Source organism: Nyctereutes procyonoides, unplaced genomic scaffold (assembly GCF_905146905.1).
Source record: "Nyctereutes procyonoides isolate TBG_1078 unplaced genomic scaffold, NYPRO_anot_genome, whole genome shotgun sequence".
Classification (NCBI taxonomy): Eukaryota; Metazoa; Chordata; class Mammalia; order Carnivora; family Canidae; genus Nyctereutes; species Nyctereutes procyonoides.
This window is the reverse complement of record NW_026575139.1, coordinates 34,129,765-34,142,763: the sequence shown is the minus strand read 5'-3', so window position 1 is coordinate 34,142,763 and position 12,999 is coordinate 34,129,765. Positions and strand designations below refer to the sequence as shown.

The window sequence follows — 12,999 nt, the reverse complement described above, 5'->3', positions numbered from 1 at the left end:
TTACCACAAAGCTGTGCACATAATAAACAGTAAACGCTGGCTGTTTAATTTTTACTATATATTTTCAAATGAGTGCCATGAGATGGCACCTCAATGGATATGCTAGATAAAACTTGCTTAAAGGGGAAGGATTCAAATTAGTCCTTTGGGAAAAAGATAGGATGTCAATCACAGTTTTTCATGTTATTCTTTTTTAATTAATTAATTATTTATTTTTAAAGGTTTTATTTATTTATTCATTGAGAGACACACAGAGAGAGGCAGAGACACAGGCAGAGGGAGAAGCAGGCTCCACGCAGGGAGCCCGATGTGGGACTTGATCCTAGGACTACAGGATCACGCCCTGAGCCGAAGGCAGATGCTTAACCGCCGAGCCACCCAGGCGTCCCTCATGTTGTTCTTTTTTAAATGATTTGAATTGTATCAGTGATGTAGAACAATGAAGTATTAATTTCACATTGAAATGAAGTAAAGTATCAACTCATTCTCTAGCAATGCAGTTGTCTTAAAATCTAGTTAAATAAAGTCCGCTACAGACTTACCACATGTCTCATGATTTCAGGTCATGGAGTCTTCCATTTTAAACAAGCTGGAGAATGTAAAAATGCATTTAATAGGAGAATCCAACTGCTCTGCACTCAGTGGCAGCACAGCTGAGCTAAGGGAGGATCTTGACCAAGCCAAGACCCAGATGGGAATGACTGAGTCCCTCTTAAAAGCGCTGTCTCCTTCTGACAGCTTAGAGATCTTTACTAAACTAGAGGTATGTCCCAGTTTCTCCTCTCCTACGATTCAGATTTATTTTCATACTTATCTCTGATGACTTTGGCCTATTGAGGTTAATAAAAATAGTTACCAAAAAATGAGAGTCAGGGGAAAAACTCAGAAAAACAATTTGTGTATATTTAGCAGTATCACCTTTGAATTGCTTTGTGGATGGTAATTATTTGATATTAAATTGCATTGTATTATACATTTACTGGCTAAGATAAAGCGAATCCACCCCACAGAATATCATTTAGATTTTTACAAAAAACAATGGAGATCTATTATGGTTTGTGTAAATTGAGCTCATTTTGAGACTTAATGGTTGTTTGTTTATGTATTTAGGAGATACAGCAGCAAATCCTACAACAAAAGCACAGTATGATGTTACTTGAGAATCAAATAGGTTGTCTGACTCCTGAACTCTCTGAATTAAAAAAGCAATATGAAAGTGTCAGTGATTTATTTAATACTAAAAAAAGTGTCTTGCAAGATCACTTTTCTAAGTTATTAAATGGTGAGTGCAATGTTTCTCTTAATTGTTTCTGGGAATCTGGAAGTATCAATAAGTATTGTGAACATGAAGGCTTGTCTAAGCTTCACTTAAAAATGGTTGCAGAGATTCTAGTTAAGGAAAGAGATTTATTTATTTATTTATTTATTTATTTATTTATTTATTTGGGATTTATTCAGCTAAATCTTTCATGGGGAAGCACTGACTGATCTATGCCTGTCATAAATAACATTATATATTTCAAGCCCCAAATTATTTCATGAAAGAAGGTCACCAACATCCTCACATTTGACCTGCTCACTGTGGTGAGTGAGTCTGGGGATTTGTTTGTGAGCAGGCTGCCCCTGCAAGTGTCTTTGGATCTCCTATGTGCTTGGAAAGGAGGTTTGGTATAGAAAATATACTACAATTTGGGGTGCTTGTGGGATGTAGTTAGTTAAATGTCTGACTCTTGATTTCAGCTCAGGTCTTGATCTCAGGGTCATGAGTTCAATGCCCCGTGTTAGGCTCCATCCTGGGCATGGAACCTCCTTAAAAAAAAAAAAGCTAAAAAAAAAAATGAAGAAGGAAATATACCACAGTTATTCTTCAGAATCTTCAAAATTGGGTTTCAACTTATTACCACTTTATACAATGACTTGTAGCCATGTCACAGGAAGCAAGTTTCAAAGTCTCTCACTTTAACAAGGTATTTCAAGTGTCCCTTGAATGAATACAATTTCTTTTCTTTTTTTTTTTTCCTGCAGATCAGTGCAAGAACTTTAATGACTGGTTTGGCAACATTAAAATGAACCTTAAAGAGTGTTTTGAATCATCAGAAACAAAAAAAAATGTGGAACAAAAGCTACAAAAACTTTCTGTAAGATATATATACATATATATGTATATATATAAATCTTAATCAAAATTTATCAAAACTAAAATACTAGAGGCAAAGAACTGTATTTAAGTAGATGAAATAATTACTTTGGGGGCACCTGGGTAGTTCAGTTGGTTAAGCATTTCATGCTTGATTTGGGCTTAGGTCATGACCTCAGGGATGTGGGACTAAGCCCCACATTGGGCTCCATGCTGGGTGTGGAGCCTGCTTAGGATTCTCTCTGTCTCCGTCTCCCTCTTTCTCTCCCTCTCCCCTCTCCCCACTTGAGCTCTCTCTCTCTTTCTTTCTTAAAAAATATAAATAAAAATAATTACTTTGACTTACTAATTTCTCTATAATGTTTCCAAACAAGTGACTTTTCCCCAAATATTTTGAAACTCCATATTTCCTGGGTAAGGATGAGAGTGACTTAAACAAGTTCTATTTTCACACCTATTCTAAGATGCTGTTTGACTTAGTGTTCACTGGTAAATCTAGTCAGGTTAAAATTATATTTGTTAAAAAATAAAGGTCTTATCTAATGTGGACTTTGAAATCCCTTTACTTTCTTGAGAGAGAGGTCTCTTGACTTTTTATTGTTTTTTTCCGAGTAATATTTCCTTTAAAAAAATCTCAGTGAACTTTAAATCAGCTGGCTGAAGTGTAGTAGAGGGCAGCCCAGAATAAAAGTAATGTGCTTGGGGGCATTTAAAATGCTTATGGCATCCTTAAATCTTGATCACTTTAGGCTAGATTATCTAGTACTTTAGTGTTGATGATTAGTCATGCTCTCAAGCTTCTGAGTGGTGCTGAATGTTCTCTGTTTGTGTACTTGCTTTGATGATACTGTTCTATATTGATAGAATTGCCTTTCTACTCTTTTTTTTTTAGTTTTAATTCCAACTTTCTTTTTTTTTTTTTAGTTTTTTTATTTTTTGCCTTTAATTTTGCCCATTGTATGAGTCTTAGCAATTGATGCTCAAATCTTGAAACACAAACATTGAAATAAAATTCTGATTTGGACAAAGTTAAATAGAGAATCATGTGTTTAGTTTTACATGTTGATCAGCAGAAGGGAGTAAGTATTTAGAAGCTGAGGAAAGAAAAATGCTGCTTTCCCAATCTTATTCCTAATGACTTTCATGGTGGTCCTGCATTATTTTGCTTGATGCTATTTCCAATAAGTCAGAGGTATACACACATTCTACAACTAATAGAAATCATCTTTTGATCATTTGCCATTGAAGTTAGCCATACTTACATAGCTCTTCCTCTAGTGGATGTTTAAAAGGTGGCATGTCCACATACTGACTTGGAAAAGTGATAGAGGCCATGCTTCAACTTGCCAGTAGAGCATCATTGAGTTTCTGTCTTTCTTAAGGATTTCTTGACTCTTGAAGGAAGAGGCAGTAAAATACAGCAGGTGGGAACTGTACTGAATCATGTGAAAAAGCATCTACCAAAAGCACATGTTAAGGAGCTTAACAGTTGGATTATAAATCAAGAAATTGAATTGGAAAAGATGGATTCCATTTGCCAGACCCAAGCAAAAGAGCTTAATGACCACTTGCAGCAGCTACTGAGGTAGGAAATAAAGGTGATATTCAAATAACATGTTTTCTAATGGTACCTTTATGTGTTCAGTGCCTCAGTACAGCTAGCATTAGGATATACAATACATAGAAATTTCACAAATAAAATACATATTTCCAAATCTAAGTTTGTCTCTAGGAAGATAGAAGTCAAGAGAATTCTTTAAACTATCTAAAATGGTAATAGTTAAGGGGAGAGTCCAACAGTGTTTTCTGTTTGTTTCCTACTTTTTATGATACATTTGTGTAGCTCATTGCTTTATAGAATCCCACTATAATGCAGGCTGGTATTGTTCAGATTTTAATGTTACAAATTAATTTTTCTCTAAAGAATAATAAAAAAGGTAGTAAAAACCTGATTAGCTTATAAAATTCATGCTAACCTTCTCTTCTTAGAACACTTTTTGCTTATTTTATATTTTAACATATGTAATGTCCTTTTAGACTCCAGGATGACCACAGAAATCTGAGCAAGTGGCTGACAAGTCAGGAAGAGAAATGGATAGAAATGGAAAAATCAGGAGAGAAAACTGAGCTTTTTTGTGAAGCTGTAGCTGGAAAGAGGTATAGCTGATCTTGTATGAATATATTTTCTGCGAACACAGTTTCTTACATGATGTTGTGGCTGCTATAAACTTTCAATAATGTTTGGAATTTACAGGGAACAGTTTGAATCTATGGCCCAGTTGAACAGTTCTTTGAAGGAATATGGGCTCACTGAAGAAGAAGAAATAATAATGGAATCAACACACTTGATTGATAGATATCAGACATTTTTGAGACAATTATGTGAAATTGATGAAGAGGATAAGTTACCTCCTACAGAGGACCAGAGCTTTAATGATCTTGCACATGATGTCATTCATTGGATAGCAGGGATTAAAGAGTCCCTTATGGTTTTGAATTCATCTGAAGGCAAAATGCCACTTGAGGAAAGAATCCAAAAAATAAAGGTATAACTAAATTTCAGAGGTCAAAGTGAACAGAGTGAACTCTAATTTTTAAAAGATTTAGAGGAAAAACTACAAAGATTTGTTTCTTAATGGAAAGCAGGATCATTGTGGAATGTCGAAGCGTTCAGGTGACTGAGCTTACAAGACAGAAGGGCTGTGATGTATCTAAAATTATTTTAAAGCAGACAGAAGAGAAAAGGCATATCCTCTTTGTAAGGGCAGTGCCTATGGGGCTACGGTGGTGGGAGTTTGCTAGGATATAAAAAGAATATATGTCAGTACAGAGAGGCATCAGCATTATCAAGGCCAGAGCTGGAGAGGAACTCTTCTTCAGAGTGAATATGTATGGTTCATAAAGGTTTTTAGATATCGAGTGTACCATGTGGTTCATAAAGGTTATTAGATGCTGAGGGAATTGCAGAGGGCAGGGGAAACCTCAAGCTCCTTCCAGCCCACTTTTTATCTAAGGAGAGATTCAGTAGACATGGCTAGTTAAAAATACAGGGGACAAAAAAAAAAATATAGGGGACAGAAGCATATGTGCTCAAAAGAAACCCAGAAGGATTGAAATTACATTAATCAAAACATTATTGCAGGAGGAAATGGTTATGAACAGTGAGCTATAAGGGTTGATGAGGCTAACTGAAGTGATTGGGATTATATGTGAAAGGTTTTCCAGGGGAAGTGAATCTGGAGTAAGTAGCATTTCCAGTAAGGGAGGAACTTGATTGTTTAGAGCAAAGGAGGGAAGGAGAACAGGGAATGGAAATTAATTATGTAGTGGTGGAGGGATAAGAGTTGACATGGGGCCCTGCATTTTCCTGTGGAAAGCTGTAAGTCTCATCTTGAGTATATGAAAATGTTGTGTTTGGGTTGTTACCCTGACCCTCTATCTATAAATAATGGAGTGGATAGGAAGAAGGGTTTGGGTCTTTTGGACATATATCTTATTTGAAGGCAGTTGAAAATCAAGAGGAGAGCAGAAATGCAAGGACATCAACCTGAAAAATATTTATTGAGAATCAATTCCATAAATGTGAAGGAAATATTGTCTTTTGGGCATATTAAAAGATAATTTTGAAATTTCTGCAATCAGAATCTAAATAAAAAGATATCATATGTACTTTCCCTATATAATGCAAATGAGGTTCTAAGATCTTTTTTATTTAACTCAGGAAATCATTTTACTAAAGCCTGAAGGGGACGCTAAAATACAGACCATCATGAGTCAGGCTGAGAGCAGCAAGGCTCCGTTGGCTCCAAAGACCCTTACTGATATCAAGAACCAATGGGACAACACACTCCATTTAGCCAACACATATCTAAGGTAAAGGGCAATGCCTTTACTTTCATGACTTTTCATTGCACAGTGAAGCCATAACAAGTATGTTTTGTCTGCCTCCTGGATTTGGATATAATATCTATTGGAGAGAAAAAGTCAGTAATGTCAGGGGCATCCACAATGTCAGAGGCAGAAATGAAGATGAATAGTTCTCTGGATCAGATAGGAAGTACAGTCATAGCTCTATGGAAGTGTTTACTTTGGCTGGTTCATCAAACATGGAATTCTTGGTAACAAATTAACATTGTCTATGATTCCACTTTTAACACTCTGCTTCTTACCAAAAACCCCTTCCCCCAGACAATTTCAGTGTCTGCATGGTATTACTGTAGAATAATTATGCTTTTAAAAATATATTCTAAGAGATCCTTAAATGTGTAAACCTTGTAAATGTTGTCTGAATTCAGTGGACATAATTTTGGTGAAAATTCTTAATTCATATGACATCTCAAATGATACATTTACTGTTTATTTTTTTAAAAGATTTTTAGGGGATCCCTGGGTGGCGCAGCGGTTTGGCGTCTGCCTTTGGTCCAGGGCGCGATCCTGGAGACCCGGGATCGAATCCCACGTCGGGCTCCCAGTGCATGGAGCCTGCTTCTCCCTCTGCCTGTGTCTCTGCCTCTCTCTCTCTCTCTCTCTGTGTGTGACTATCATAAATAAATAAAAATTCAAAAAAAATTAAAAAAAAAGGAATGTTGAATTTATAAAAAAAAAAAAGAATAAAAGATTTTTAAAATTTATTTATTCACGAGAGAGAGAGAGAGAGGCAGAGACATAGGCAGAGGGAGAAGCAGGCTCCAACAGGGAGCCTGATGTGGGACTGGATCCTGGGTCTCCAGGATCAGGCCCTGGGCTGAAGGCGGTGCTAAACCGCTGAGCCACCGGGGCTGCCCCATTTACTGTTTAATGGAAATGGGAATTTTATATTTTTTCTAGGAAGACAAACAGATCAAAACTAAATTTAAGTTATAGAAAGTACAAACCAATATACTGAATGATTATTTATTTTCCTTACATGAGAAAGAAAAATATAAGATTATATAATTCCATTTAGGTATAATAAGAAGTATAATGGTTTGGAATCTGAATTAGTAAGTGTTTGTTCTTGGGTCGAATTATGGAACAAAAATTTTTTTTAGTAATACTGCAAATAACGTCTGTCTTGATTTCTGGGCTTAACTTAATGCTACCTAGAATTCCATAATGCCAAAAAAGTCTTTGGGAATCATTTATGTTAGTGTTATTTTATTTTATTTTTAAATTTTTATTTATTTATTCATGAGAGACACAACAGAAAGAGGCAGAGACATAGCCAGAGGGAGAAGCAGGCTCCATGCAGGAAGCCTGATGTGGGACTCCATCCCAAGATTCCAGGATCATGCCCTGAGCTATAGGCAGACGCTCAACCGCTGAGCCACTCAGGCATCCCATTATTGTTATTTAATGTTTTTATTATAATGTATTATAATGTATGTTGTCCTATAGTATGTGAAACGCATTCCAACTTGCTTAGAGTCGTCATTTCTAAAATGTTTGTTCAACGTAGCCATCAAGAAAAGCTTCGACTAGAAGGAGAGAAATATTTGCAAAGCAAAGAGGACCTGAGGTTAATGCTCACAGAACTAAAAAAGCAACAGGAAGCGGGCTTTGCTCTCCAACATGGTTTGCAGGAGAAGAAAGCCCAGTTAAAAATTTATAAGAAATTCCTCCAGAAAGCACAAGATTTGACATCGTTGCTAAAAGAGTTAAAGTCTCAAGGAAGTTACCTATTAGAGTGCACTAAAAATCCCAACTTCAGTGAAAAGCCTTGGCTGGAAATAAAGCATCTCCATGAAAGTCTCCTCCAACAGCTACAGGTGACATGGTCAAATTGAAATTTTAAATGACATAATTATGCATGATTTTGTCATATTTGTATATGGAATGATTTTTTGTTCTCTTGGAAAATCAAGAACTTTTAACATTTGATTTATCATTTTTAGATATAAATATTAAATCCTCAAGGATGGAGGAATCAATCCATCAGTTTTGTGCTAGAGGAATCCATCGCATATTGTTTGATGACATTTTTTCTCATCCAAGTTCTCCTTTTCAGTAGTCAAAGGGTTAAGATTTTTAAAAGATTTATTTATTTATTTGAGAGAGAGAGAGAGTACATGTGTGCATGGGATCAGAGGTGGGGCAGGGGGATAGAATATCAAGCAGACTTCTTGCTGAGATGGGAGCCAATGCAGAGGTCAATCTCATGATGGAAGCCAAAATCAAGAGTTGGATCCTTAACCAACTGTGCCACCCAGATGTTTTTAAGTATCTGTCTGAAAGTGATGCTGTCAAAGTGATCCATACATCCATCTATCCATCATCTATCCTTTGGAATAATTTACAGCTGATCCTTGAACAATGTGGGGGCTAGGAGTGCTGAGCCCCCCTACAACTGAAAATTTGCGTATCACTTTTGACTTTCTGAAAACTTAACTGCTGATAGCCTTCTGGTGACTGGAAGCCTTCCAGATAACATAAACAGTCGATTAACACATTTTTTGCATGTTATATGCATTACAAATTGTATTCTTAAAATAAAATAAGATTTATTGTAAAGGAAAGAAAATGTTACTAAAAAGATCATAAGAGGAAATACATTTACAGTACTGTACTACAAAAGACCTGTGCATAAGTGGATTCATACAGTTCAAGGCCATGTTGTTCAGGGTCAGCTGTACATTCATTATTTGGTATAAACCTCATCAATTTCCCTCTCTTGAGTGGTCTACAGTCAAAGAGTTAAGAGATCAATGTCAGCTTGCCATGAGGGAGTATATTCTCATAAGAGAATTGTCTATAATTCTTTGCATACTGGAAGTTAGATTAAATGTAAGGATTATGTGGATAAGAAATCCTGCTAATACAGATTCTAGGACATGTGCAGAGGTAAAGAGATACTCACTTGACTGTAAGTTGTTGAGTTTAATAATTATTACTTTCCTGTTCAGATATGGCTACCCTATTTTCTTATTTCAGGAATAGAACTTGAAGATGGGTTTGCTCTTGAGTAAGGATTACTTTTTCCTAACACACAATGTTTGAATTTAATTCTTAGGAAAGGAATGTGAGGTTAGGCTGATCTCATATAGTCTCATTTCCAACTGTGGATATTTGGTTTTACTAAGAAGGATAATTAAGGGAGCCACTTTATTATGGGTATTTGTGATTTGATGATATAATTTGAAGCATTTATGTTTTGTAAACCTCTTAAGAAATAAATTGTCTTCAGGAATTAAATGAAGGCAGAGAATCATGGGATAAACATGTGATTTCAATAAGCCATTTTTTGGGGGGAGGAGTTGATTTTTCATTGAAATACCTTAACTACTAAAAACTCTACTTAAGAACTCTGGACAACTTATGGCCCTACTCCTGTTTCTAGATGAAAACTCATAAAACAAGTGTTTGTGAACAATTTAACTATTTTCTGAGTGAGAAAATTCAGAGGCATAATTGGTGAATTGTCAATGGTTTTATTTTTAGGATTCTGTGCAAAAATTGGAAGGTCATGTTCAAGAGCACCACTCATACCAGGTTTACGTCACAGATCTGAATACTGCATTGGACGATATCTCCAAGGAATTTGCCAGTTTTTCTGATAAGCCTGTGGATCAAATACCAGTTGAGGAAAAAGTGCAGAAACTGCAGGTATTAAATAGTGTCTGGACATGATGGACATCAAAACAAAATCAATATTATTTACAGTGAACAAATCTGCATCTTTAGTCAGAAATCCAGTTATTCTTCAGAAGAGTAAGATAATTAAGGTTCTGACTAGTTGTAGAGAATGGTAATGTTATTCTTTAGTGACCAAGTCCATTTATAATTTGAATTGAACATTTTTCTGCACTGCAGACCATCAGAGACAGCTCTACCCATGACCAGTCTATACCTCCTGGAGATCTTTGTTTCAAAGACAGCACAGTGATTCCAGGAGATACTACCGGGAAGTCAAAAAATATATCTGATGCCACAAGACCAAGGGGGAAATCCTTCAGTTTTGCATTCTTTATCAAGGGTGGATGGGAGTTGTATAATTTTTACCTTATTTTTATATGCATGGTCTAAATTAGAGCTCTCTCCAGGTTAGGGCTTCCAAAATCTTCTTCCTCACTCCAACAGCACCTAGCCTCTTAAAGTGAGGATCACAGCCTTTTACCCACATCCTCAAAACACCTTCCTTAAAAAAAAAAAAAAACACCTTCCTTAGATTCTCACTCTTTGCTTAGCCAACACAAGCAAGCCTGAGAGCTGTCTTCTAGAAGAAAACAAAGTAAAGCATTTTTTCAGCTACTTCTTTGATAGCTCCTTAACTGGAGATTCCATGGGGTGAGTCTCAGAGCAACATTGCTGGCATAAGTGTGGGAATTCTTCATCTTTTTCTCTTTTTTTTCTTCCAGTTTTTAAACTTATTTAAGTAATCTTTACACCCTACATGGAGCTCAAACTCACAACCCTGTGATCAAAAGTCTTGTACTCTTCCACAGAGCTAGCCAAGTGCCCCCTCATCTCTTTCTTTTTGGGACCTGGGAATCAAGCAAACCTTCTCCTCCATGGCCTGAGATTGTGACAGGGCTACCTCCCTTTTTAACAGTGATCATTTGACAGATGTTAAGGGCTCATCATGTCCAAGGCACTGTTTGGGTACATGGATAACTATTTGGGTGTTAGACGTGAGCCCAGCTCAGGCTTCTCCTAAAAAATTAACATAGAACCTCTATTATAGGGAGAAGGAATCTCAGAGGCCATTAAGTTCAGGCCCCTCATTTTATATCTGGTAAGCCATGTTCTAGAGACATGAAGGACTTACAAGGTCACCTTGGTGACGTAACAGAGTAGGGGCTACAGCTCAGGTCTTCTGATTCCGCTGGACATCTCTATTTGGATGCTGTACAGTTATCTGTAGTTTAGCATGTCCATAAAACAACTCATCAACTTCCCTTTCTCCATCTCTCACTTCCTTAACACACATTAGTTCCTTAATTTCCTTTTGAGTCTTGAGTTCTCAAATCAGCCTGATCTGTTCATGCATTGAGTAAATATTGATTGAGTTCCTGCTAAATTTAAGATATTGCATTAGCTAGATTGATTTAAGCTTTGCTCTGAATGGTAAATATTAATACTAGATTCATGTGGGTATATTCTAAATGATTTTTAAAATTCTTTTCAAGCTGTATCTTGAACAAAATATATGCTTAGCAAATATATGTTGACTGCCTCCTATGTTCTAGGAACTGCGTTGTGAGAATTTTCTCTGTTACTTCTTATAAACTTCTAGTATCTTATAAAATCTGTGAGGGATTTTGATCTGGGATGCCACATTGGTTTAAATTTTGCCCAGAGTTTCTTCTTTGTGATATGAATTGGTGAATTTTTTATACTTTCCACTACTGGAGGAGAATCCTCTGGGATTTACAAAAGCCTATTAACTCTTGTGACCATTGAATGGAGGTACTTTTTGTGACAATCTTTTCTCCACTTACAGGAACTAGAGAATAGACTCCGTTTACAAGATGGCATATTAAAGAAGATTTTAGCTTTAGCAAAATCCATCAAGCAAAATACATCTTCAGGAGGACAGAAGATTATTAAAGATGATATAAAGTCACTTAAGTGTAAACAAAAGGATTTGGAAAACCAGCTTGAATGTGCTAAGCAGGAGTCAGAAAATTATCTCAATAGCATTCTCAAATCAGAACGCTCAACGGAACAGAAAGAAAAGTTTCCTCTGCCAGGCAGAGAGAAGGAGGTCACTTCTGATGTGCAGGAGCCCACTCAGGACTCAGCTGTGCTGGAAAAGTTTGAGGAAGACCGAGAAATAAACAAGGTAAGTGCTTGTGATTGCATCTCTAAGGCATCGTGGCTGAGAATGAAGAGGTGTTGGGCTCTGAAGAGAGGGTGGTGAATCAAGCCTTCTGATTTCATAATTAAACCCTCAATGCGCTGGCTATTTATGATGCCCACTTGTAAAAAGAGCCCTTAGAAAACTGTCCAAGATTTCAGTGGTGAAATATTACTGTTTAGTCTGTTAAAATGTCAGTCATCAATTTAAGTTGATTATTCTCTCTGATATGTAATCAGGTATAGTTTCCTGGGTCAAGAGCACAAAGGCAAATTAGAAAAGGCAAAAGAAAAGAAAGTGTGTTCTACCCATTTTCTGAGAAAAAAATTCCCAAGAGCCCTACTTTTTTTTCTTTTGGTTGATTTTATAATGAAATCAGAGAGTGTTTGAAAGGATAGGTTCCTTTCGTTTTCTTCTCCTGTTAACCCTATCCTGCAAATGCATTTATAAATGTTGTCAGATCATTTGGTGTGAGAACATCAACATTCAGGTTCCTCATTTTCCCCTGGGGAGAAGAAAAAAGAATGCTGTTTTGTTTCATGCTGACCAACCAAATGGGTACATATTCCAATGGCTCTTAAAGTTCTTTCTCACTGGTTAGAGATTGAATGGAAGAGGTGCAAAGAACCATCCAGTCACCCATTTGAAGGTCTCTGTAGCAGCCTCTCAGAGTCCAGTGTGATAGTAGCAAAGGATAGACCATTTAGGTGTGAGTTCTCATCTCAGCTTTTTATCGAGTACGTGATCAATAGTGATGAAAAGAATGTGCACTTCTGTTGTTTTAAAACAGAAATGCACGGGGATGTTTGGGTGGCTCAGTTAAGTGTCTAACTTTGGCTCAGGTCATGATCTCAGGGTCCTGAGATTGAGCCCCATGTTGAGCTTCCTGCTCAGCAGGAAGTGTACTTCTCCCTTTCCCTCTTCCCTCCTCCTGCTTGTGCTTTCTCTTTCTCTCTCTCTCTCAAATAGATAAATAAATAAAATCTTTTAAGAAACCCAAAATAAAACAGAAATGTATGGAAGATTATAGGAAACAGAATTCTCTAGGGTTGGTAAAATAAAACCAGGTTAAATGCCAAAGGAGCAC

The 12,999-nt window shown here is 36.6% G+C and overlaps 1 protein-coding gene across 1 annotated transcript in view; it reads left to right on the top strand.

Annotated features, from left to right (window-relative positions):
* SYNE2 (spectrin repeat containing nuclear envelope protein 2) overlaps positions 1-12,999 on the top strand; it is a 316,861-nt gene that overhangs the window by 145,807 nt on the left and 158,055 nt on the right. Inside the window, 10 exon segments of the mRNA XM_055303886.1 lie at positions 563-763; positions 1,111-1,282; positions 2,026-2,138; positions 3,520-3,722; positions 4,175-4,294; positions 4,392-4,683; positions 5,859-6,010; positions 7,575-7,884; positions 9,554-9,718; positions 11,556-11,897. Of these exon segments, the coding sequence (XP_055159861.1) occupies positions 563-763; positions 1,111-1,282; positions 2,026-2,138; positions 3,520-3,722; positions 4,175-4,294; positions 4,392-4,683; positions 5,859-6,010; positions 7,575-7,884; positions 9,554-9,718; positions 11,556-11,897 (2,070 nt within the window).